This window comes from Phascolarctos cinereus, unplaced genomic scaffold (assembly GCF_003287225.1).
Source record: "Phascolarctos cinereus isolate Bilbo 61053 unplaced genomic scaffold, phaCin_HiC Scaffold_2;HRSCAF=192, whole genome shotgun sequence".
In the NCBI taxonomy this organism is placed as follows: domain Eukaryota; kingdom Metazoa; phylum Chordata; class Mammalia; order Diprotodontia; family Phascolarctidae; genus Phascolarctos; species Phascolarctos cinereus.
Genome location: NW_027555625.1, coordinates 48,303,494 through 48,330,809, shown reverse-complemented (window position 1 = coordinate 48,330,809; position 27,316 = coordinate 48,303,494). Strand labels below are relative to the sequence as shown.

General features: G+C 44.5%; 1 protein-coding gene across 1 annotated transcript in view; it reads left to right on the top strand.

Annotated features, from left to right (window-relative positions):
* The window catches only part of WWP2 (WW domain containing E3 ubiquitin protein ligase 2), a 121,637-nt gene that overhangs the window by 9,831 nt on the left and 84,490 nt on the right, over positions 1–27,316 (top strand). Inside the window, 5 exon segments of the mRNA XM_020989073.1 lie at positions 5,264–5,348; positions 7,582–7,729; positions 8,054–8,175; positions 22,562–22,699; positions 24,844–24,940. Coding sequence (XP_020844732.1) covers positions 5,279–5,348; positions 7,582–7,729; positions 8,054–8,175; positions 22,562–22,699; positions 24,844–24,940 — 575 coding nt within the window. The 5' untranslated portion in view covers positions 5,264–5,278.

Here is a 27,316-nt window from a genome sequence, read left to right as displayed (position 1 = left end):
TGGGAAGGGTCTATTGGAGGAGGTTGGCTTTGAGTTGAGTCTTGAAAGAAGCTAGGGAAGCTAGGAGGGAGAGTGGCAGACTGCCAGTCAGTCAGCAAGCATTTAAGCACTAACTGTGTAAAGCTCTAGGCTAAGTCCTGTCGATACAAAGAAAGTCCACGATACGTCCTGGCCTTCGGGGAGCTCATATAATGGAGGGGATAATATGCTGACGACTATATGTCTAGAAGATTAGTATATGGCAGGAATGGAGGCTTATTTCAGAGGAAAAGTCCTAGCAGTGGAGAAAGGAAGGGAATCTCACACACGCCCCCTTGTCTCCTCTGACATTGCCGCCACCCTGGTCCATCACCTCAAGTCAGAGCTGTTGCAGTAGCCTGGTCTCTGTCCTCGCCACAAGTCTGTCCCCGCTCCAGTCTGTCCTCTGCTCCCCTGTCAAAGTGAGGTCTGGCCATATTATCCCCCTGCTCAGTAAGCTTCAGTGGCTCTGCCACTTCCAGGATGAAATTTTAAATTCTCTGTTTGTTCTTTGTTCTCAAAGCTCTTCATAGCCAGCTCCTCCCATCCTCACCACCCCCCTCTACTTTTCCTGTCTTTTTATACCTTACACACAGTCTCACCTCCCTTCCCCAACCCAGTGACCCCCGATTCTTTGTTGTTCCTCAAACAAAACATCCCATCTTGCAGTTCTGGGCATTTTCACTGTCTCTTTCCCGTGCTTGGAATGCTCTCTTTCCTCATCTCCACCTCCTGGCCTCCTGGCTTCTTTCATGTCCCAGCTAAAATCCCACCTCTCATAGGAAGACTTTCCCAATCTCATTTAATTCTAATGCCTTCCCTCGGTGGATTATTTCCAATTTATCCTCTGTATAACTTGTTTGTACATAGCTGTTTGCATGTTTTCTCCCTCGTTTGACTGGGAAAGCAGGGCCCTAATTTTTTTTGCCTTTCTTGGCATTCTCCATGCTTCACATTATACCTTCCACATAGTAGGTGCTTGTTTTTATAGTATTTTTTTCCCCAGTTATATGAGTAGGTGCTTATTAAATGTTTATTGAATGAACTGAGTCTTGAGTGAAGCCGTGGAAGCCAGGAAGCCAAGGGGGAGCTGGTAGAAGTGAATGAAGTTAGGAGAGAGTGTGTCCTGTTCAAGGAGCAGTATGGGCAGGATTTTTGAATCTGTGCAGGGGAGTAGAGTATAAGAAAACTGGAAGGGTAGAAAGGGGCCAGGATGAGCCTGGGAGTCCTAGAGAGCCAGTGGAGTTTGTTGGGGGAGGGGGACGATCAGATCTCTGTTTTAGGGGCAGTCACTTTGGCAGCTGAGCAAAAGAGAAATTGGAGTGTGGAGAGCTGGGGCAGGGAGACCAACCAGCAGGCTGGAGCAGTAGGTCAGGGAAGGTGACGAGGGCCACGTGGCTGGAGAGAAGGAGGCAGACAGGAAAGACGTCCATCCGGGAGAAAGCACAAGATGTGACACCAGGTGGTGCAGGTGAGCTGAGGGAGAGGGAGGAATTATGGTTGAGACAGAGGTTGCTGGCCTGGGTGACTGGAAGGATGGTGGTATCCTTGGTCGTAATAGGGAAGCTGGGGGGGAGGGAGGTTTTGGGGGAACAGGTAATGAGTTTGAATTGCCTACAGGACATGCAATTCGAGATGTGTTAGAGGTAGTTAGAGGTGCATGTCTGTGGCTCAGGAAGGAGACTAGGGCTGGTTATGTAGCACATAGCAGTGATCTTTGGACCCAAGGGGGCTGCTGAGGTTGCTAGCTGAGATAGCCTAGAGGGAGAAGATGAGAGGGCCCAAGACAAAGCCTTGTGGGACCCAGACACATATGATGCTACATGTAGGAGGCTTGAGAAGGAATGAAGAGATCTGGAATAGTCTCCGTGAGGAGTGGGATGGCGAATGCGGAGACAGCATTTATCAGTGTGGCCTCCACCCAAAGCCCCCTCTGATGCCTCCTTATGGTGCAAGGGTGGCTCTTTCAAGTAGAACATAAGCTCTGGAAGCTCTTACCAGGCTGGAAGGGTTGGGTTTATGGAGTGAGCGTGGGCCTAGGACCAGTCTAATGAAATGTATAGAGGTATATCATTGGGATACTGGCTGCTGGGTGATGCAGTGGAGAGAGAGCTGGCCTGGCATCAGGAAGACCCAAGTTCAAGTTTGGTTTCAGACACTTAGTGGCTGTGTGGTCCTGGGCAAGTCACTTAACCTCTGCTTGCTGCAGTTTCCTCACCTGTAAAATGGGGGTAATAATAGCGCACTCATCTCACAAGGTTATCATGAGATCAAATGAGATAATAATTGTAAAGAGTTCAGCACAGTTCTTGGCACAAAGTAAGCCCTATATAACTTTTAGCTGTCATTGTTAATTGTTATTGTTATTATTTGTCTCTAGTCACATCATATTACGAAAACACTCATTTACCAAAGCAGGCAGGGGCTGGGCTCTGTGCCGGTGGGAGGATTCTCCAGCCCCGTAGATTCACAGACCCTCACAGTGCTGGACCCACTGATGAAGTGCAGCGTTTTGGCTCCTCTTCATGCCATTCTTCTTCATTGATATCAATTTCATTGGTTCTCTTTTTGGACCAAGGGAGTCGGTCAATTCTGAGTTGTCTTGTCATGGAAAGAGACTTGGAAAAAGGAATGTGGAGCTGGCTGAGGAGCCAGGGACCCCTGGGGACTAGGCCTGCCTGTGGCCAGACTGTCCTTGTGACCTTGGGCAAGTTACATAATCTCTAAGCTCTTAAAGACTAAAAATTGTGAGTCATGTGCCAGGCTGCCTTGATAGAGGAAGTTTACTCAGAGAGGACTTTATTATACTGAAGAAATTGTGAGACCAGGCCCTAACAAAGCCTGGACCGTGGAGTCAAGAGGAAGCTGAGTGAGAGGGTTGCCTTGATACTTAGTAGCAGTGTGGCTAGGAGCAAGTCTTCTACCGTCTGTGAGCCTCAGTGTTTCCATCTGTGAATTAGGGAAGGCTCTACCCTTACAGGGTTGTTCTGAAGATCAGCAATGAGATTGCCTCAAAGCTCCTCCTTATAAAGCACAGTCATGAGCGTTGCAGTCCCCATGGTTACATTCAGGAGGGATGAGAGTTGAGTGTTTGATTTCTGTGGAGATTTGGGAAGAAGATGCTGAAGCTAAAATGCCTTCATCTTTCTTGCAAAGGTTTTCAGTACAAAGCGAAGAAGTAAGTTTGCACTCCTGGAAACTGCCTCTAATGAGAATGTGTAAGTCGAGAAAAAGAGCCAGCCCAGTGGTTATTGCATTCGCAGCCTTGAAAGCCTTAGGGAACGTTTACTTCAGAGGATCTCACTGCTGCTCTGATCCCTGAAACCTTGTGGGATTTGGTCATGGTAGTATTTCAGCCTCAAGCATCCAAAGCATCTGGTGCAGACCTTTGTCTGCTCCAGAAATTGTGGGCACAAAGAGTTGAGCTGTGCTCCTTTTGTTCTGCATGATATTACAGCAGTCGCTGCTTTTGAAGTTGAGCTAGAAGTAAAAAGTTCTCTATGTGTTAGTCCTGAAAAAATGGATCTGACCCAGGAGACCACAGTGGCCTGGTTTGCATCAGCTGTGAACTCTTTTCCCAAGTCCGTTTCACTTGTCTCTAGAGAATAGAACATAGGTCACCACTAAAGGTAGTTCCAGCATTCATTGGGTGGCGTGCAGGGAGAGGAGCCATGTGGTAAACCTGAATGACTGCTCAGAATAGGACGTGGATCAAAGGGCGTGGACAGATGACCTACAGGAGCGCACGAGGCTGCCACTACCGATGCCATCGCGTCCTTAGAGTAACGCTGACGGCAGCACGTTGATGTCAGCGCAGGGTTGCGACTGAGTAGCGTGACGACCAACCCTGACTGCCCAGGACGGGCCAGGAACGTGTCACCCACCTCCGGCCCAAGCGGAGGGTAGGAGGAGATGTGCACTTTGGGATGTGACCACTGTGGGTATTTGTTTTGCTTGACTGTGCTATATGTTATAGCATGTTATATGTTTTTCTGTTAGTATTTGTGTATGAAGTGCTTAAGGGGAAAGAGAGGAGCTAGTGATAATTACCAAAGAAAAGAAAGCAAAGGCGGATCATTAGAACAGTTTTTCAAAATACATGAAAGAGAACTGAAAGAAGTTCACCAGGAGACAGACGAGCAGGACAGCTTTGAAAGTAACAAGTTGAATTTATTCTGTACCTGGAAAGAGCAAGCTGAACATGAAGGGTGTCAGACTGAAAAAGAAATGGACTCCTGAGAGTTGCATCTTGATTTAGAAAACCACAAATCAATGTTATCTATGTTGTATTTTTAAAATTTATTTTGTTAAAATTTCCCAATTACATTGTAATCTGGATTGGGCGGCACGGGGCAGTTTTGATGGCTCAGCAATTTCATAGAATCCTTTTTTTTTCATTCTACTTTATATGTAGAAATGTTTTGTTGGTGTTTGTTAAGTTCAGAATAAAAAATAAAAGGAAAGGGTCCTAGTGGCTAGCATCTTCCCTGGCTAGCGTGCAGATCTCTTCCCACCTGAAGCCTGCTTCCCCATTGGTAACAATGGACACAATACTGTATGTTACTTATCTGCCAAGGTTGGTGTGAGGATGAAATGAGTTTACAATACTCAGCTGCTTCATCAGCTGGAAAGTCCCATCTCGTTGGGAGCTGCTATGGTTATTTGAAAGTGCATTGTAGCCAAAAAGCACCATGTCCACCCTAAGCCTTCTATCTGGGGCTTTCTGCAGTGGGATCTCCCAAAGCTCCTCTTTTCCTCCTGGACACAAGCATGGGGTGGTGAACGGAGCCTTGCATTTGGAGTCACAAGACTGTGGTTTCTTAACCACCTTTGCTGCTTACCACTTGTCCGACTTTGGCCAAGTAGTTTCCTCTGTGGACCTCAGTTTCCTCATCTGCATAGTTAGGAGTTAAGCTACAGGATTGCTAGGGTCCCTTTCAACTCTAAAATCCTCCAATATTATAGAGGAATCAGAGAGTTGGCATTGTCAGACCACACTTGAGAGGGTCCCTGTGCCAGGATGAAAGTGCCACCTCCACACTCTTCTTCCCTGGGTACTTTTGTGAAGGTTGCCCAAGTCTGAGCAGCTGTAAAATCCACCAAGTCGGCAACAGTCCCTGGGTGCCCACTAATGACCTCTTGCCTCTGTCCTACTAAATCTCAGTTTTAAAACTGAGTTGTCTCTAGTGTTTCCCCTTTTCTCACACGAATCCTCTCTAAAGTTTATTGATCTGTTGTCTTACAGTTTCATGGTGATGATATGGCATCTGCTAGCTCCAGCAGGGCAGGGGTGGGCCTGCCTTTTGAGAAGTCTCAGCTTACTTTGAAAGGTGAGTGAAACTTGTATTTGTCCTGCCGAGGGCCAGTGACCTGTAGCAGGAAGGAGCATCTTCTGCTGAAGAGACATCTGGCATTGGCCCGGTCAGACAGAACCAGCCTTCTATTGGACAGTCCCAGTGTACTGGTTAGGACTGATGAAGAGGAGGCTGCATTTCCCTGAAGTGGGCCCCCCTCCTTGTATCCGTTGTCCTAGTCAGCACCTGGAGATCTTCCCCCAAGCAGTTTCAGAAGAGGGTAGGGAGGATAGTTTCTTGACCTGAGAGCAGGCCCAGCTCTTCCACAGGGCTAGACCTGTGGGATGATGGGCGACAACAGTTAGGGGTTGGTCTTAGGCCTCTCAACAGGGCCATCCCTGGACAAAACTGTATTACAGTTTGCCAGGTTTCTCATCAGTGTCCCAGAGTTCCATTTCTGATGTAGCCTCTGAAGGAGATGGGTCAGCAGGGCATTTGGAGGCATGCCTCCACCAATGACTTCATCCTTCTCTTCTTCCCCCAAGAGTGCCCAAAGCCAGGAGTGAAGGAGACCTTGGTGTGTGCCAGACCTAAATGCTGTGCCTGTCTGCTAGCATCCTTCACATTGCTGTTTTTTAATGGGAATGGAAGGTCCTTGAGAGCCGGGCTTTATCCATTTTTGTCTTTTTGTCCCCGGTGTCTAGCCCAGTGCCTGCTACATAGACATTTTTAGAACGCTCAAGATCCCATTGTTTTTATTGTTTGCTTCATGTAGAGCGAGGTGCTCTGACAAGGTGACCCCCACACAGTAAACATTTAATGCAGGATCCCGAAGGTCATCCCCTTAGTATCCTGCATTTCTTGCCCTTGGAAGGAGGTCATTTGATGGCATTAGAAATGGAAATCAGTATTATTGGAGAGCAGGTATGCCCTTCTTGGGTCCTTTTGTTCTTATATTGAGACTTGTTTTGGGTGTTGATTTATTGTCTTTTTGGAACAAATTTAACTACTTCCTCTTCCCCAGTCCTTTGGCCTTTATGAAGTGGGCTCTAGTGGAAGGAGCGCTGAACTCTCTCCTTTGCTGCAGACTGGCTTTGTGACATTAGGCAGATCCCTTCCCACCTGAAGCCTGCTTCCCCATTGGTAACAGTGGACACAATACTATATGTTACTTATCTGCCAAGGTTGGTGTGAGGATGAAATGAGTTTACAATACTCAGCTGCTTCATCAGCTGAAAAGTCCCATCTCATTGGGAGCTGCTATCATTATCTGAAAGTGCATTGTAGCCAAAAAGCACCATGTCCACCCTAAGCTGTAGTCACTATTCAAAAGCTTGGCTCCCCCATTGAGCCATCGCTTCTGGGTGCTGAGACTCCCCACCACCACTAGGTGGCGTCCGTATCCCTTATTTGTGCCCCCTCTCCCTCCCCCAGCCCCAAACACCTTGTCACTTTTGAAGTCAAACCTTGGCTCTGTCTTGCTCCTGGGCTTTTCTTTTCTCCGCTTCTCTGGCCTCATATGAGATTTTAAGCTTCTGAAATAGACACGTATTTTAGAAAACAATCTTGTAATTGAGAGGTATTTATTTATTAAGCACATACTCTGTAAACTTGGTCCTCTGGGTGAGGCTACCTTTCTCATGGTGGGATAGCAGCCTTAGAGGTGTCTTGAGGCAGCAGAATCTCACCTGTGCCCACCTAAGAGTTCTCAGTGAGGGGGGAGAGGATTGTAAAGTCTTTACAAAGACAGGGCTTTCTTTGGCAACATATATGCTAAGAGCAGAATGATGCAGAGAATGTTTCCTGGCCCCTCCACAAGGATGACATGCCAAAGTCCTGAAGTGTTTTTAAAAAGATCCATAGAAAGGGACCACAGTGATAGAAAAGCTTCTAATCTAACTGTGAACTTGACAAGCCGTGTTGGGAAGGAGTATATGTGCCATCATCGTGGGTCAGAGAGATGGCATCGGGCACGCCCTCTGATTTGTGGGTACTTAGATGGAAGACATAGAAGACTGAGGGGGGGTCCTATAATCGCTACTCAGATCAGAGTTATTCTCGTTTTTTACAGTAGATAGTATTTGCTGTGATTGTTGATGGCTCAGGGGCTGAATACCCAGGACAACTGAGATATTCGCTTAGCTTTGTGTTCCATGAGTCCTTAGTCTCTTACAGCTGAATGAGCTTCAGAAACTCTGCCCCAGGAGGGTATGAAGGAGCCCTTGGACCTGGCTTTGAGGACTCCCCTTGTCTCTCTTTTTCTGCACAGTGGTGTCAGCAAAGCCAAAGGTGCACAGTCGCCAGCCTCGCATTAACTCCTTTGTGGAGGTGGCCGTGGACGGGCTCCCCAGCGAGACGAAGAAGACTGGGAAACGGATTGGGAGTTCTGAGCTACTGTGGAATGAAATCATCATCTTGTAAGAGAACTCTTCTCCCTCTTGAAATAGTCATACGGGAAGAGAAGGAGGCCCTCGTTGGGGAGCCTGGTGTGGCCAGCCCCTTACCATCCCTCTTCTTCATTCTGCACTTCTCTATCAGTGTGTCCATATCACTGCAGTCAAAAAGTATTTGTTACCAGCTAGAAAATTTCAGGGTCATCTTTGTCAAGGACAAGGAGATCCATTTGTATCCGCTAGGCTTTTTCTCAGGGTTTTATCACTAGTACCTGGTCTCTCCCAAATTCTAGGAGTAGCTGATGTGCTTGGTGTGTCAGTGGGATAAATCAGAGATTTGTTTTTCAGGAATGTCACAGCACAGAGCCACTTAGATCTGAAGGTCTGGAGCTGCCACACCCTGAGAAATGAGTTGCTGGGCACTGCTTCTGTCAGTCTCTCCAGCGTGCTGAAGAACAATGGGGGTAAAAGTAAGTATGGTGAGGGCCTGCCTGAGGTGCTTTTGATGCAAGACGTTAGGGCCGTCACCAAGGCGCGTTCATACTGTCAGCCCTCGGCTTCGGTAAGCCAAATTTCCCAAGCGTCATAGACAGTTCAGTTAAACTGTTAGCAGCATCAGGCGGCCCCAGGACTCTGTTTTCCTCTGATGACCCGTCTAGGACTTTTGGAAGGGGAAGGAATGTGCTCGTCTGCCACCACAGAATTCAGACCCTTTCTTTGGGAGAGGGAGGCGATCATTTGCCTCTGCTGTGGGTTACTTTGGGCTGCTCGAGCACACCCTTTCCCTACCTGTCTTGGTGGTAGAATGGATGTGTGATATGTGGGGGAAATGGCTCTGAACTTCCTGTTCTCAGTTGTTCCTTTTCTAGTCTTAGGATAGATAGAACAAGGCAGCACTGTGTGCAGTAGGGTTGTGTACATAGTAGGCCCTCAGTAAGTCATTGCCAAGCAGTCGCTTGCTTATGATGTACCTTAATTAGCCAAGGTGCCTCTGCCTGCCTGGAAACACAGACCCAGAGGCTATTTATCACCATTCCTGGCCAGTGGACCGGCCCCCAGCTGTGGTGTTCTGGCCCCACCTCATAAAGGATTCCACTCACAGTACAACCATATGTGGTGGTTGTAAGCCACGGCTAGGGCAGTGTCAGTCTCTCCTGACATTGGCTATTCAGGAGTTATTTACTAAACGTGGGACTTAGCTTGAAAGATATGGTGTGCTGTGGAGATTCCTAGGGAAAACAAAGAGAGTTTACTCGGTTACTCTTCTCTTCTGACTGGGCCACTGCATGAACTCCCAAGTCTCCTTTGTTCTGACCTTCTCTGACAGATGCAGGAATGAGGTTTGTCCTTGGCAACCTGAGGGACTGTGTGATGGCCATCTTAGGTCTATGGAAAAATCCCCAGGCTCCTTGTTGGGGCCCTCTGATCATCTGGGAAACCCCCTCCTGCCTTTTTAAAGCTGAAGGTGAGGGAGGCAAGAAGATGACCCCTAGGAAGCTCTCTGAGGGAGAAATATTTGTTGGATGGGCTTCTCACCAAAATGTTTATTGCTAACTTTTAGTTTTTATCATCTACATTTCCCGCTATGTCCCTTCCTTCGCCTCCCCCCCAGCAAGAAGTCCTTTTTTAATAAATAAGAAAAAAAAAGGAAATTCAGCAAAACTAACCAACATAAGGAAAAAGTGTGATGTTGTATGTAGTGTTCCACACCCATTGTCCCCCACCTAGGCAAAGAATTGGGGAAAGGGAAGGTATTGTCTCATGTCGAGAGTCAAGCTTGGTTCACGTAATCTCACAACATTCTGTTTCTGTTGTTTTATTGTTGCCCTTTTCCTTTACATTGTCTTAGTCACCGTGTGTACTGTTTTCCTAGTTCTGCTCACTTCACTTTCTGTCAGTTCAGATAAATCTTCCCAGGCTTTTTTCTTTTTTATGGTCATCATTTTTAAAAAAAATTAATAAATTTATTATTTGTTTTTAGTTTTCTGCAATCACTTCCATAAGATTTTGAGTTCCAAATTTTCTCCCCATCTTTCCCCTCCCCCCAATCCAAGATGGTGTGTAAATTGATATAGGCTCAACATATACATTCATATTAAACTTATTTTCACATTAGTCGTACTGTAAAGAAGAATTAGAACCCATGGGAGAACCCACGAGAAAGAAGAAACAAAAAAAAAAGAGAGAAAGCAAATAATATGCTTCAATCTGCATTCAGACTCCATGGTTCTTTTTCTGGACGTGGACAGCATTTTCCATCATGAGTCTTTTGGAGTTGTCTTAGATCCTTGCATTGCTGAGAAGAGCTAAGTCCGTCAAAGTTAGTTATCACACAATATGGCTGTTACCGTGTACAGTGTTCTCCTGGTTCTGCTCACTTCACTCAGTGTCAGATCATGTAAGTCTTTCCAGGTTTTTCTGAATTCTGCCTGCTCATCATTTCTTATATCACAGTAGTATTCCATTACATTCATATACCACAATTCCCCAGCTCAATTTCCAATTCTTTGCCACCACAAAAAGAGCTGCTATAAATATTTTTGTACTTGTGGGTCCTTTTCCCATTTGTGTGATCTCTTTGGGATACAGACCTAGAAGTGGTATTGCTGGGTTAAAGGGTATGTACAGTTTTATACCCCTTTGGGCATAGTTCCAAATTGCTCTCCAGAATGGTTGGATCAGTTCACAACTTCACCAACAATGCATTAGTGTTCTAATTTTCTCACATCTTCTCCAGCATTTATAATTTTCCTGTTTTGTCATGTTAGCCAATCTGATAGGTGTGATGTGGTACCTCAGAGTTGTTTTGAGTTCCATTTCTCTAATCAATAGTGATTTAGACATTTTTTCCTATGACTATAGCTTTAATTTCTTCATCTGAAAACTGCCTGTTTATATCCTTTATAGTCATCATTTTTAAATAACATTCCATGCATGTACCACAATTTGTACAGCCATTTCCCCTGTCAGTGGGCATCTCCTTTTCTTTCCCCCCAGTTTCTTGCTGTTATAAAAAGTGCTCTTTTGAATCTTTTTTTCTGGCTTTGAGCTCTTTGACTTATATGCCTAGCAGGGGGAATCTCTGGGTCTGAGGGTATGGATATTTCAGTAATTTTCTTTGTATAATTCCAAATTGCTTTCAAGAATTGTGCTCACTTCCTTTCTGAAAGCCGTTCTTGATCACCACCGTGACTGGCATCTTCCCCGTCTACCTGTTAGCAAGCCAGAAGAACAGGAATTGCCAACCTAAAACCCCATTTTTGAAAGCTTGCTGGCTGACTCTTGCTATAGGGTGTCGTATGCATGGCTGGGTGTACCGTATCGGAATATGATGGAAACGGTACCTTAATTAGACAGGGTGTTACTGCTCGCTTAGAAAAACAAACCCTATGGATATTTACTGCTGTTTGCGGTCTGTGGTGTGGTCCATAGCTGTGGGTTTCTGACTCCATAAAGCCTTCTATTCAGAGCAGAGCTGTATGCAGCGATTGTAACTCAAATAGAGGCCTGCTTCTGTCTCCGCTGATGCTTGCCATCCTGGAAACATGGGGAGGGGTAGCATTTTAGAGAGACACATTTAGGGGCCTCCTGTCTTGAGAGAAGGTAAAGAGGAGATTGGCCTAAATGGGAGATTGCATTGGTCAGTTCCACGTTGGGTTGGACAGCAGATTTGGGGGGAAATTGTCACTAATAATAACTGGCTTTCTAGAATGCTTTAAAGTTGTTGGAGCATTTTACATACATGATCTTACAGGATTCTTACAACAATGCTGTGAGGTGGGCACAGCAGTTATTATCCCTATTTTACAGATGAGAAAACCGAGGTTCAGAGAGAGTGACTTTCACATAGCTAGTAATTTTTGGAGTTAGATTTTGAATCCAGTTCTGCCTTGCTTCCAGTCCACAGATTTCCTTATCTGCCTCTAAACAGGGGTATCTCAGCTTTTTGGTCATGATCTCTGTTCCCCACATGGGTTTTCTGTTGCAAATACATCAGGTATTGGAAGCGGTGACACACAGTTGAGCTTACATAGACTGATCTGTCCCAAGCAGATTTTCCCAGCGAGGAACTGGGTGAGGGCAGTTGGCCATTCTTACCTGTAGCTTTTCGGCTCCACAAGGCACACCTGGTCCTTTCATTAGTCCCTCTATTCCTCTGCATTGATGGAAGATGACTGGAAAAGTCAACTGGCTGTTTATGCCGATTTTCCCTTATTGAGGTTCTCACTAGAAAAAGCTATTGGATTTTTCCTTGGCAGAGCAAATGGTGATGGCGAGTTTTCTTAAAAGTCTTAGAACAACACTGTGGCCGGCAATTACAGCCTTTGTGCTGGGACGTCTCCCCTGCCTCTGCCTCCAATGGGATTTGATGCGAGGCTCTGGTTTTCGGATGGAGACGACTTCCTGGGGCCTTCTCTGCATAGGAGTAGCTTTGGGTGTGGGAATGAGTATTTGAGCGGGGCTGTTGAATTCTTTCTGCACTAATGGCAGGTAGGTCTGAGAGCAACTTGCATTTCTTCAATGTGGTCTCCCCTACAATAATAACAGTAATGATAAGTACCTCCCGTTTCTGTATCACTGCATTCTTTGTGAAGTGTTCATCTCACACATGTTGTCATCATCATGCTGCAGATGAGAAAACTGAGATTCTTTGAGGTTAAGTTGACTTGCCTGTAGTCATACAGTTAGTAAGTTGTGAGACGGAATGAGGATCCTTCTGCTTTATTCGCTGCATGTGATCTCCTCACGGTTGCTGCCAGATTCACCTGTTGCCGAGTAGAAGGATGGGGCCTGAGGTGCATTTCTCCAAGCTCTTTCTTCCTCTATGTTGCTTCTTCTGTCTCTCTTTTTGTTCCTTTCTGATTCCAGCAATCTTTCCCAGTAAGAAGCAAAGGTTCCTTTGTTCATTTTAATCTATAAGCAGAGAGTTGTCTTGTTTGATCGTGTTCTGAGTGCGGAGGCCAGATTGCAGGTCACGAGCTGTACACGTGCCTGCCTGTTATCTTATCAGGACTAGGGGTCCTTATGTATATGAAATAGGTGCCCTGGACGTGCATATTTAAAAAAACAGCTTAGATCTTTCTTTTTCTTCTTGATACTTTCTCTTTTGACACCACAGAAACTTCCCAGCAAATACACCAGCATTCCCACCTGACTGAGTTCCATCCCCTGAAAACAAGTCATCTTCAGCGTGGGATCATTTGCTTGTGACAGACAGTATGTGTCTCTTTGCATTTGCTAAGAGGGAGGACGTGTGCCTCAGCTTGGTTCATGTGGTTACCATGTTTTCCTTCGTATCAAACCCTCCTTTTTCTTCCTCTTAATGTTGTCTTTATTTATGTTGTCATCATTCTGTGTGTTGTTTATTTGTTTATCCTGCATCAATTTGTCCAGCTCTTCCTGTGTTTCTCTGAATTCTTCATGGTTGTCTTTCACTTTTTTTTTTTTTGGTTTGGACCTGTGATTTCACTCCTGCAGGGGGCCCTGGAAATCCCTTCTGCTGATGCAGGTCCGGAGTTGCGTGGGACCCTGAGAATTTAAGTGACTTGACTGACCATGGCCACAAAGCTTAGTCATTGTTAGAGGCCAGGCTCAAACCCATCCTGATCTTCCCAGTTTTTCAAAGCCAGCATTCAATCTATTAAACCATATTGCCTTTCTTCCTTTTCAGGATAGTAATTTTCCATTACACTCCTCTGTGATAGTTCAGCTATTCCTTCACTGCAGCCCCAAACTTATTCTAAGCTTCCTGTTTAACATAAATTAAACTTTTAATCCTCTAAATCTTTGAAGTAGGAGAAGAAACAGAGACAGAAAATAGATCAAACTCTCTTTTCCTTGTCTGAGCTGTTGCTGTTTTATTTACCATTGTTCCAGCTTGGTGGGAGAGGGAGAGAAATTGATCAGTCATCGTGAATTTATATAACACGTTCACTGTGCCAGGCACTTGGGTGTGGGGGAAGAGGGGAATTGTGTCTAATAGCTACTGGAGCTGGTAGGAAAGTTTGTTTTAAAGGTGATGGTGAGCTGGGCCTGAGGACATCATACCCAAGAACAAAAACTACCAAGTCAGGTTCTGAAGGACTCCATAACCAGCTTGTTATATTTATAACTCTGGAAACTACTGAGATCCTGTTGTCTCAACCCCGGGACATCCCCAAAGCTCTAGCACAGCCACACTTGGCTCAGGGAGGGGGAGGCGGCCTTGGAAGACTGAGAGACAACTCTGTGGGGCCTTCCTCAGCCTTGGGAACAGGGATGCAGGAGCATGGTTGTGTTGTCGGCCCCTTCATGCAGCCTTAGATGGACTGTGTGCTGAATCAGACCACTGGAGCCCCATTGGGCTCTGCAGCACGCTCGAGTCTGCCAGCCCACAGCCTGCAAATGAAAGCCTTTGTTTTATTGCACTCTGATCGAGTTGCAGTTACATCAGCGGCTACTGTTTCTTGATTGGCACCAGATGCCAAGGTTGTTTTTTTTAACAGCCTCTGAAAAGCGCCTTATGTGTTTGCTTTGCATCCTCCTGCACCTCAGGCGTACATGCCCAAGCCAGAACCTCAAGGAATTCTTTAAGAAGCCAACAGCAACCCCACCCCCGACCCCCAACCTCCTGAAAGCTGCAGTTGGACCCATTTTGTGACTTTGGTGGCAGAAGAAGAGAGCTGTTGGAAAGAAAAGATTCTTTTAGCCATGAGTCTTAAAAAGCAAACACACAGGCCCCTGAAATGAATGTTAAAACAAGCCCGCTTTCTATGTCTCAGGCTTTAAAGTTGCCTTGTAAAATCTCACTTTCAGAAAGAGGAAGAAAAAGTCCTGCACTAAAAGTCCTCTTCTCCCCTGTTCTTGGCCCCTTCTGCATAGCCTGGGATTTAGCTTCAGTTTTAAAGTGATTTGTAAGTGCATCAGCTTTGGAATGGGCATAATGACCACCAGAATGATTCAATTAAACCACATGGAACAGGCAAATGTCCCCGAATCCCATCCCTGAAAGTAGGGAATAATTCTATAACTAAAAACACAAGCCATGGTTGAGATCATCTTCCTTTTCCTTTCTGCAAAGGGCTCGAGGTTAGCAGGGTTTCTTCCTCAATCCCATGTTTTAGCTCTCCAGAAAAAGAGGTTTTTCTCAGAATGAACAGCTTTCCAGTGGGGTCTTGTTTGAGAGCGACGGTTCTTGATCCTTACATACAGAGCATTTTCTTAGGAGTTTTGAAGTCAGGTCTGGAAAGTGGCAAAGAAGTGAGGTGAATTTTTTCTTAGGTGAAAGAATTGTTCAGGGAAGAAATAGAAGGGTCCATCCCCCTTCTTCTCTCCTGCCTCCACTGCCGTTTGATTTAATATTGAGGAAGACTCCATAAACTGAAAGGAATCTTAGAAATCATTAATCTAGCCCTTTTTCTTATGCATGAAGAAACAGAGCCAGAATAGTTAATGACTTGCCCAAGGTTGCCGAGTTAGGATTGTGTTGATTATAGTAGTCCCGGAGATTTCCTTCAACGCAATCTTAAATCTGTACCATAGAACCGTTTCTTGTATCCCTTAGTTGGCCAGTAATATATCTGAAAAGGCATTCCAACAGTTTGCTGCAAAACTTGTATTTTCTATAGGGCAGTGAATGATGATCTGGCCTCAAACTAGAACCAGGGATAGAGGAATGAAGCCATTCCCTCTTCTGCCAAAAACAAGAATGAAAAATTTAACTTTAAGTCATGGTCACCAATCTGAACCAGTCCTTTGTCATGATGACTGTCTCCTGCTTGTTTATCCAGCCTTGGGTTATCTCCATGGGTAGTTAAGGCTACTTGGAGGGTGGTGAGGTGAAACCTAGCTTTGCCCTGGCATAGTGCTCCTTCATGGTGCTCTGTTTTCCACTTTCCCACTGTCTGCCAGGATACCTTGAATATCTTCTTTGGCCAGTCTCAGAGAAGGAGAGAGAGAGCGAGCTACTGAGTGAGCAGAGGGGATCCTCATTACAGTCATGTAATCTGTGCATTTCTGTAGCCTTGCTAGCTGCTGAGGGGCAGAATCACCTGCTGCTTTTTCCAGTGGGAGAGCTTCTCACAGGCTGGGTAGTCAAACAGAAGTCTCTCTCCCAACAGCAGGCCACACCCAGAGCCCGGCATCTTTGTCTGTTTGGAATTCTGACTATTCTTTCTTCCTTGTTTTGTACTTTGTTGAGGAGGGAGGATGAAAATAAACTGGATACTCGCTGAAATGATTAACCTTATAGTGTTTGCTTTGTTTCATTTTACAAGACCTGTGATTTCATGAGTGCAGGGACTGATGCAGATGGACATCTGCCTTAGCAACTTGTAGTCCTAGAGAATTACCTGGGGCCCTTGAGAGGTTAAGTGACTTGTGCTGGGTCACAAAGCCCATTGTGGATATTTTTTGTTTTTTGTTAATGTAACCACCAGCTGTTTTTAGTTATTAAAAACAGATATTTACTCAGGTGGTGTATAGTAAGTACAGTTGGTGTAAACATCCCCCCAAAGTCTGTGACACACTCTTTCATAAACACATGGATAGTCCAGGGGAAAGTGGACTCAAGCTTAGACAACACCTCTTGCAAAACGGCAGCCCGCCTCTCCAGGAAGTCCTTTGGCTGGATGTCCTTTTTTCCCTTTGTGGGGCTTTCATGAGGCTTCCTTTAGGCAACATCAACTTTTATGGTTTGCAGATTGTTTACCAACAAAACAAAGCAAAACCCAATCAGGAAAGATGTATTTATTGACTTTGGCTGGGGAGTAACAAATTTGACCTCTTTGTTTCCATGGCCCCTTCCCTACTTCTTTTTTCTGTATTTCCTTGGGTTTTATAAATAGCATTGCTGTCTTTATTTACCTCCTTGTAGGCATCATATTTGTGGTACTTTTGGCCCTTCTTTCTTTACTCTTTATGCAGTTTTAATTCTTCATAGTTGCCATTTTTTAATGGTATAATAGTATTCTAATACATTCATATAATATAATTTGTTCAATCATTTTCTAAACATTGAACACACAGTTTCGCATTTTATTTTTGGCTGTTACAGAAGGTGCTGGGATTATTTTGGAACACACAGGTCTTTTTCCCTGTCTATAGTGTCCTTAGGATGTCATTCTCAAACTGGGATCATTAGGTAAAAAAGTATGAATATTTTTGTAATTTTTTTTGTATAATTTCCCTATTGCTTTCCAAGAAGATTATACCCATTCACAATTCCACTGACAAGAAATTGGCATGCTTATTTTTTCAATAATTCTGCTAGCAATGAATTTTATCATCTTTTACCATCTTTGTCAATTCGATGGGTTTAAGATGGCATCTTAGAGTTGTGTTGGGTTTTTTTTTTTAAAGGCAATTGGGGTTAAGTGGCTTGTGCAGGATCACACAGCTAGGAAGTATCTGAGGCTGGATTTGAACTCAGGTCCTCCTGACTCCAGGGGTGTTGCTGTGTGCCCTGTGCCACCTAGCTGCCCGTCATCTTAGAGTTTTCATGCGTATTTCTCTGAAATTTAAAGTTTCAGTATCTTTTTTCACATGGCTTTTTGTAAATCGAGTTCCTTTTGAGAGCAACCCTTGATTTCTGATCTGTTGTATAATGGCATTTCTTATGAGTTTGTGTTAATTCCTTATGGGTTTTTGATGTCAGACTTTTATCAGAAGTGCTAATTATAAAGATTCATTGCAGTCTGTTTCCTTTATAGTGTTTATAATAATGATTTTGGCATCATGCAGCATAAAAGGATGGTAGTTAGTGTAGTTTCTTGAGGGCAAGGGAATACAGAATCTGTTAAAATTGGTCCTGGTTCTAGGAATCCAGATTAATGAGGTGAGCGGGAATTTCACTCTTCCCTTGGTGAATAGAAATACTAATGATGCAGGGCAGCAGCGCTGATGTGAACTGAGACTTCATTCAAGTCAAACTCACCTGCTTTTCCCAAAATAATAATTATTCCCTCTAAATCATTCCAATAATCTGAAATTTGCTAGGGCATAACAAACAGTGAGACTTACCGGGATAGAGGAGGGCTTTGTATCTTGTTTTAAGGGAACCCTCTCCTCTGTTGGGTCAGCAAAGTCTCTTTGTGAATGATATGTGACTTATAGGATATATTATAATAATGACTGGGAGATTTTGATACTCTTTATATTTGTTATTTTTTAAAATAGAGAGGGGTGTGTGTGTGTGTGTGTGTGTGTGTGTCCACATAAATTTGGAATGAAGTACATTGGGACCTGAAGTACGTTCATGGCCAGGAGGCTCATGATCATTTTTTCTTAGTCTGATAGTTCTTATATGTATAGAGGTGAATTGGTCCTGTGAGATGAAGCTCTTTTCTCAGGGCGAGTTAGTGTAACCTTGTGTGTCGTTAGCCCGCACTTCATCCGTAAGCCGGAGTGCTTATGTGCAGATGGCAAATAAGATCAGGACTTTCCCCTTAGGCAAGAGATCGAAACAAAATGGGTCCCATTGTGGGACGATGGAATTTATCCAAGTAACAAGAGTTTAGTGTTCTCAGGCTGATGCTAGTTTGAGGGAAACTCAAAGCAGTGCATTTCTCCTGTCAGGCTGTGGCTGATGGGAAGCCGGATGGTGGCAAAGATGTCTCAAGTGTTATGAGAGTTAATACTGAAGCCCTGTGGCCTCCTTTTTCTGTATCAGGAACATGGAGGAAAAGCATTGGGATCGAGCTATAGGAGCAGGGGAAGCTGGTTAAACCCCAGACCCGTGGGTATTGCTTATTCTTGTGAAGGACTGGGAAGGGAAAACTACACTGCGTTCTTCTGGTATTTCCTCTGTGCTTTGTTGCCGAGTAGCTCTGGCCATACACAGAGGTTCACAGTCATGTGCAAAATGAACGTTTACCTGTTAATAAACACACTGTTTATTTTTTCTTCCTTTTGAGAGGAATATGGGAATGACGGCGGAGTGAAGAAGGAGCCTTGTTTGTTTCAGTGATCATTAGAGTTAAAGCCAAGCAAACCACATTGTTGTCAGTTTCCATAAAGAAGCCTTTCTGAGCCGAAGGTTTCAGTACTTAGTTTCCTCCAAAAGTACTGTATAGTCTTTTTTTTTTTTTGTGGTGGGAAATGAGAGAGAAAGGTTGATTTAGAAAGTTTGAATACTAGACATTTGAATGCAATCCTTGCCTTCATTTTTTGAGTTATGAGAAACCAAGGATAACATTCCCTTCCTTAAAAGTAATGCATGCATACTTTGGGAGGAAGTGTTTCAAGCACAGCTAAACATCTAAATAGAAAATGCTTTCTCACATACACTGCAGAAATCCTGAGTGTTTAGAAATCTCTTGTCAGAGCATGAGCCCTGGATTTCATAAACACATAGTAGTTGCATTGTTATTGTATAGTGTGGCAGTAATGATTTACCAGTTGAGGTTTTCTGCCTTTTTTTTTTTTGTCATCAGCATAGAGGGAAAAAAAAAACCCCTTCAATGTTGTACATTCTATCCATCCGAACTTATTAATGCTTTGCGGAAAATACGTATTGAAACACCACAGTTAAGGAAGGGGAAAAGTTGAATTCTAATGTCTCATTGAACATACGGACAGTACTTTACTGGACATGAGTTATCTGAAGCCACTGGGGAGTATGGCTGATGTGATGCTTAGGAGGGGCCAAATTGAGGATGTAGGAATTTGGGATCAAGACAATTGATCCTTTCCTTAGAATTAGGGTTAAGATTTTTGAACTTGTATTCAGATATGGTTTGACTGGCTTATACTAAAAATCTAGAAATTGATTGCTCTCTAGTAGGAAAGCAAGTGAATCCCTTGCTTGGCTCTTGAGATTCAAGTAAGACTTAAGGGTTTTTCCAGATCTTTTCTCTCCTTAATGTGACAAAGTAGGGCAGCAGTGGCAGTTGACCTAGTAGGCTTCTCTTCAGACCTTATTTAAAATGACAAGAGTGCTTGTGAAAAATACCCATTGTGGAGCCAAACATCTTGTCCATAGAGTAGGCACAATGTGACAATATGTGCACGTGTCTCAGAACTTTAGGAATCTATGGGGTTTACACATTTACACAGGCTATACATTATTCTTGCCTTAACAGGTGGTCTTTGTGAGTTGTTGTGGCAGAGAAACTCCCTATCCTGTGGTCAACCTGATCCTCGGTTGATAAGGCACACTGTCATTGCTAGGCCTGCGTTTGTTAAGACCTGGTGAGGGCTGGCAGTTCATTGGCATGGCTTTTCAGAACCCAGGGGCACTGTCAGCTCACAGGGAGGCATCAGAGGAAGGCTCTTGGCTGTGTTTGCTCATGGTTTTCTTTCTGTGATGCTTGATATACTTTATAGTTGGTCTGGAAGAAAGGGAATAGAGAAGAGGGACATCCTAATTCTAGGTGTCAGGGGTAATTTATTTTCAGTTTGTTGAGTCCCCTTCGCTTTTGCTGAGATTATCTTGGAGGTAACCATTACAACCACTAATCCTGTAACTTAGGAAGTAGGCCTGTACTGATATCCCAGGCCAGCATAAATTCATACCCTGGGCAGTAGCTGAATTCTACTGCTAGCTTTGTATTTCCATTTGTATTTATGTCCTGTTTTGTTCTGATTGCGTCTGATTTCCTCCAGCCATTCCATACATTGGTCTCCTCTGCTAAAGAGGCCCCATGATTAGAATTGGAGGGTAGTAAATCTGTGGGTCACAGTTGAGATGCATTGGCAGGGACTCTAAAACATTAGTTGTGGAAAGTAGAGAATGAGTGTTTTCTAGTCATTGCTGAGGGAGCAACATGGCCTTTGTTTGGTGTGGTATCTGCTGATAGTGCAAACAGAGCTGGGCCAGACAGAGACAGTCCCAGTCAGAAGCCTTGGCTGAGGTGGACTCGTCCATGCCGTCAGGCGGATGACTTACACCCATTTGGCATTACTATCATAATTTAAAGGAATGAGTGCAAGAGAAGAAAGGGCGTCTGTAAAGTCTGTCAGCTTTCCTGCTGGGCTCCAGGGGGAGGACAACTAATGCTCCTATTTAGAACTCCAGTTCCAGGCTGTATTTTCCAGCCACGCACACTCCTTCTCGGCTCCACTGGGTACCCCAGTCTGTCATTCAATTAGCTAATCACCTTCTCTTAGCCCCATTATGTATTGTGTAGCTCCCCTGGCTCTGTGGGGTTTTTTTGGTAAAGCAAGTTAAAGAATGGAAGGTTGTATTCTCAGAGGTTTAATAAAAAAAAACATAAAAATACCCTCTGAGTGAAAATGAAGATAAAATGTACTGTACAGGGCCGCACAGTTGCTTCTGGGCGTGTGTGTGTGTATGTATGTATGTATTATATAAATGGATCTGGCCAGAAACAGTGGAAAAACAAGAAAGAAAAGCAAAATCGGGGCCATGAGATATTGGAGCCAGCAGAGTTGGGCCAATGTCATTGCTGTTACCTTAAAAAAAAATAAATAAAAGCCCTTCATTGATGCTTTTTACTTTCATAGCCACTCCCCACTCCATTGATCCCTTCCTTGTGACCAAGAAAAACACTGAAGTAAAAACACCTGATGCAGCCACTGGGCCTTAGAGTGTATGCACCCTTCAGTCCTAGTGGTCCCCACCTTTCTGCTTTTCCAGGAAGAGGTCTCTTCTCCAGGCCCTTCACTGATTTGTCTGCCGAGGCCAGCCTAATTGAAGGCTGGGCTCCTTTGGCTCACGTGAGAGGCCATAGGCAAATGTGATATTATAAAAGGGCCAGAAGAGGTTCTTATTCCGTGATGATCTTTGATGTGGTTGTCTTTTCAGCTGGGAGGGAAATTCATCCAAATCATGTTAAGATGATGATAGAAGACATATAGAAGGAATATATCTATACGTTGTTTATATACTGTTCCTCCAATACTTTTGCTTGGTAGTTGACTAAAATGGATATCATAATGCTTGGTATCATCGAGAAGTGTGTTGGAAACAAGTTAGGCCACATTGTTTTATCATCATAGTGTGTCTGATTGCTGCATCTTGAGGAGGGCAGAGAAAGAGGAAGAGGTCTACATAAAAGCCTCTAGACTTAACAAGTTAGGGGAAGCTCCCTTTATGGAGCAGAGAGATTAAGATACAGTAGAACTTTAGGAAAGAAAGAGGAAGGTTAGAAAGGAACTGTCACTCTATTTTGGTATTGGTGAACACTGAAGTTGGAAATAAGTTATTTTAAGATGAGTAAAAAGTGCTACTTCCTAGAAAATTAGTTATGGAACTAAGAGGTAATAGTAGCTGAAAATATCAGTAGAATAAAGAAGATATTAAAGAAGTTGCGTGGACAGAACATTTGTACTAAATGAATAGCTAGCTCCTGAAATGGAAAGGGATTAAGACTGATCCTTTATTATGCTGTACTTTGAAGACATTTATTTAAATGCTACATTCACAGATTTTGTTAGTTTGAACAGTGTATTTGCTGCAGATACCAACACTCTCCCTTTTGTACCAGGCTCATAGATTTGAATTTTGGAGTGTGCCAGATGGCACTCCTTCCTTCATTTCAAGAGCGGCCCTGGTCTCCATCCCGCCCACAGGGCCAAATCTTGACTGCTCTGCTCTCATGAGGCCCAACCCGTGAGAAGTTGGTCATGTTCATTTCCTTCTCTAGCTGGAAGGAATGAACTCTATGAGTGGGATTGTTTTGCCATTGCCCTTGAGGTGGGTGCAATGGATACTGTCTGAAACTTTTCTCAAGGTCTCTTTTTTCTCAATATGTCACCTACCTCCTAACCCTTCTTTCAGAGTCCTGTAAGAGAAAAATAGAATTGAAACAAAAAGAAAGAGAGAGAGTAAGTAAAAGGGGAGGCTTTCAATTGAAAAGTCTTTAACTAATGGTGAAATTGGTTTGCTCTGTCTGTATTGCCTTCTCTATCCACCAGTGGAGAACACGCAGCTGACCCTGAACCTGCAGACAGAGAACAAAGGCAGCGTTGTCTCAGGCGGAGAGCTGACAATTTTCCTGGACGGGCCAACTGTTGATCTGGGAAGTGTGCCTAATGGCAGTGCCGTGACAGACGGTGAGTGTTGCCCTGCTGCACGTGGTGGTGCCTGAATAGGGGAGGGGCAGGGCTTGAGCCCCAGGGGCGGAGGTGTGCCTCTCGGACAGTCCTGATCCATAATATGGCTTTGGTTCCTGTTTGGGTGAAAGGTGCCAGAGCACCTTGGATTCATAAATCAGTTGCATGTGTTTTCTGCTCTCAAGTTTTGTGTCTAAGTCAAGAAGGTGGTCTCCTTTAATCTGGTTTTCCCAGGACTTACTTGATTAAGAATGAGTATAAAATTGAAAAGTAACTGCATGCTCTTTGGTTTAGCAGCAAAGGCAGTAAACTACATTCAGTCTTGGGGAATTCCTGGAAATAGCTTCCCCCTCTTGCTCTTTTTTCCTCCTCCTTCTGTGCTTTGCCTAATGGAGAGATTTGAAGGTGTACTGTGTGAGAACACATGTTCTTTGGAGATGGATTCATGTGCAGTACAGATACTCATAGGCTTCAGTATTTCATTGTCGTCTAGATCTCTTCAGCATGGCCATTCCTTCTGTGGAGTAGATTGCAGCCCCTCCAGGCTCACTCCTCCTGTGCACGTCTTTTCTCCATCTTTCTGTAATTCCTCCATAGAAAATCTGTCCCACATTCTTGAGGCGTTCCTCTGGCTTGTTGGGTAATGTTTCATGGATACCAGGACAGCACTCTGGCTGTCCTAGCTATACAGATCTAACAACATAGGAACGGAGCCAGGGTAGATGAACGTTTTTACCCCATTGTTCAGAGCTGATAAGGGGGTTCATTTAGTCTAACATGAATTTGGATCTTTTGGATTGAGAAAGAAATTATTTTGTAAAGTCTGGCCCCTGAAATGGATTAGGTTTCCTCCTCTTTCCCTTACTAAATGTCTTATTGCATGAAGTGTGAACATAGAGCCTTCCACCTTCCAGAGAGGCTCTCTGTAGGTTAAAGGAGACAAGACTGGTGTTCTGACTCTGGGATAAGGAGGCAGAATGTCATGACAGTGAGGGACAGACAGACAGACAGACAGACCTTCATTCACTGGGCTGAAACGGTCCTGCATCGTAGCAGCCAAGGAGACTGCAGAAAAGGACCAAGGGAGAGTGGCAAACCAGCTTTAGGGCCACTTTGGGTCCAAAGATTGGGGCCTTAGAGGAGCATGCCCCACAAGTCATTTTGTCCTCATGCTCTCTTACACACTTTCCACTTTCCGTGACTTTGAAATTAATTTCCATTGAAGAGACCAAGATCTGTTAAGGTCCTCCATCTCAGTGTGGTCTCAAGGCTGGGGGTGGAGGGTGGGCGTCGGGGGAGCACAAGCTGCAGTTGGAACCTCCCAAGGGGAAAGGCTTCAAGCTCTCTGTGATGGAGGATGGCTCTGGTGGCCATGGCCCCATCTAGCCAAGGGGCCTACAGGGTAGTGACTTTTTCAGCCACAACAACTCTAAAAGACTGTTTACTGGGTTGCCAAGAGATTTCATTCTGTGTTAGTGGAAGGACTACTCACACCTGGGAAGTCACAGATCCTTGACATATCTCAAGTAAGCATAAGACCTTAGAAAGATAGGGTACTAGAGCTAGATCACTTCCCTTAGCTTATAAGTAAGAAAATTAAGACCAGGGGTCATCGATTAGAATTAGAAGGGACTTTAGAGGCCATCAGGGGAGTCCAACTCCTTCTTTTTCAGAGAAGGAAACTAGGGCACAAAGACTTGCCCAGGGTCACATGGCTATTAAGTGTCTGAAGTAGCATTTGAACTCAGGGCTTTCTGACTGCAAGTGCAACGCACTGCCACTCTGCCGTTGTGCCACCAAACTTCCTCCAGAGACCTTCTAGGAAGGCCTAGAGCCAAATAGCTCTGATCTTTTCCTAAGATTTGTGTTCGTGGCCCGCCATTTCATGCTAGGAGAGTTGTCTCATTCATCTTTCTCCGCTTGTATCTTTTCTTCGTGGGTTCTCTCTCTCAGTGGCTATAGCATGCCAGGGGGCTTGTGTTCCAATGCAGGTAGGTGCCTGTATTCTTTAACTTTCCATTGATGGTTACTGCTGTCCCAGCCAGGGTTCTGTTAGCCCCTGGGGTAGGGGGGAGGCCCTAGCTGTGTTGGAGAAACTAAGTGTCTAATCTTTCTGTTCCCTTTGTGTGGATTTCCCCATTCAGGAGCACAGCTACCTGGGAGAGAGCCCAGTGGGACAGCTTCTGCGACTGAGGCCCGGCATCAGCCTCCCAGCACAAACTGCTTTGGAGGTAGATCCAGGTATGACTTTCTTGGAGTCCTGAGTGTCAGTAGCATCTGTAGCACCCAAAGTAGAGGAGATTTTTGGCATTATTGAAAGATGTTGGGAAGTAGCTAAAAGACAGTTCATACAAGAAAGCCTTCAGAAATTCCCAGTAATCTTAAGAACTGAAGCTTTTTCCGATGGTTCCAAGATGGGGGTAGAACCTGGGCCCTTTGGAAAGGCAGGAGTTTAGGCTCGTTGGTAGGGATGGTGGCTGGCATGGTTGGTTGCTCTGAGTGACTTGGTTCTGCCCTTTCTTCCATCAGGTGCCATTGCTCCACTGCCCGTTTTAGAACCCACATCCATAACCCTGGGAGTTGGTGTCATAATGTGTGCTGTTGCTCCCATCATAAGAGACTGCATTTTATTTAGTGAAATTCTCACTCTGTCCATGTGTTAATAGTGAAAGAGCATTCCCATGGCAACAGTTATTGGGCAGAGAGGAGCTGTTATGACTGCATTGATGCTAGAGAGATGGGGGTGGGGACAGCCTGGCCTGTTTATTACTGTGTACAAAGTCTCCAGGCACTTTAAGGAAAAAAGCCATCTCAGAGCAGCAGCCTGGTGTGCTCCTCAGGGAGCAGCTGAGGAATTGATTGGTGAAGTCCCCATTAGTCTTGGTAAATTTGGGCAAAATTTTCCTGAGGCAGAAATGCTGAGAAGCAGTGGGTTTTAAAAAGCAAAAATAATGATTGCTTGTGTCTGTGTGACTTTCAGGGAACAGGCTTGGCCTTTGGCGATTCCAATCTAGACCATCTCAGTAGACCACAGTGGACTAGCCTGGTTTCATGGGTTGATGAATTGATGTGATTTGACATTTCTTTAGTTTGAAAAGAGGGTGGGAAGGAAAGACTGAGTTTTGGGTTTGCTTACATATGTTGTCATTAAAGGCATCCCTTTTCTTTTATTCTTTGGGTGAGATGAGATAAACTGCTCTGTAGAGACTGTGAAGGGATGAGACAGCTGTCCTGCTTGGCCATGATTTGTTAGACAACTTTTAAAAAGTCTGAATAAATAATCTGATCTCGAAGCACAGAAATGAGTGGTGCCATTAGCAAATCTTGTTTCAGCTAACGGAGCTAATTGGTATCCAGAATGGGAAACACTGGCTCTGATCCCGGGCTAAAGTGGTAACTAGCTGCTTGGGAGCAAGGGGCAGCTTTACCATCTCACTCGTTGAAGACTTTGCTTCTTTCTTATCTCCAGCCACACAAGTACTTTGGAGTTCCAGTTGGTTGAGAAAGCTTTCTTTGTAGTTGACAGAGCTCATGCCCCTTTTTACTTCAAGGACTGGAGGGGACAGTGGTGGGTAAGCTGTCACAATGTCTTGAACACAGTTGGATTTACATGTCTGACCTTTGCCCCTAATTTCTCTTAAAGATTGATTTAGGGGGAGACACACACACGCAGACACATTCCTTCTCTATATTGTTAACTTGTTAAAAGTTAAGTGAAAACATCCGCTGAGTTTTGACATAGAGATGGTTCTGTTTTGGAGCCTTGTATGTTATAGATGTTCAGTAAATATTGATTGCTTTGTGATGGGCAAAGTCATTTCTGTATCCACTGTAAAGCCCTATGTGGGTTCTTTGCAGGTGGGCCAACTGCAGTATTGTATGGCTTGTAGCAATATTTTTCTATAGGTAAGCCTCTGAAGTCCTTGGATAATGTCCTTGTGATCTGGGCATTCTGTGGGTGTACGTGGTGGGTGCTGCCATCTCACAGAAAACCATTTTGGAGATAATGCTGGTTGGGTAGAATATTCTAAGCCTGTCAGCTCCCCTACATTTTATAGTTGCTACCCCATATGGTAGCAGTTAATGCAATAATAAATGTAGGGGACCTTGTAGATTCAAGAGCTTGAAGCAGGATGAATTATTGCCTTGAATTTAAGATGGACTAGTGAAGGGAGGAGAAGGAATCCACCTTCTACCTTTTCAGTGACAGCACTTTGCTCTCCTGCCCCTGAAGCATAGTGAAAGATTAGATTCTGTACTTAGCCTCCTAGACTAAATATTTAGTGCTCACTGTCTGAGGGGCAGGTTTTTCTGGGACTTAAATCATGCCAGGCTCCCTGAAGAGACTGAAATACAGATGCCTAGCCAGGAATGGTGTCCTTTCCTTCTCCTCTCCCATGCTTCATTCAGTGTCACAAGAGCTAATCGACGTAAGCTCAGATTGGATTTGATCTTCGTGGTCTCAGGGCCATACCAGCCTGAGATCATCAGGCTACATACAGCTAGCTCCTGCCTACCAAGCTGGGATTCAAAGCTTTGTTTCCAAGTGGGATTATCTCTGATTTCCCCAAACTCTGTGCATGAAATGTCTTAATAGATTCTGTCTGATGTCCCATG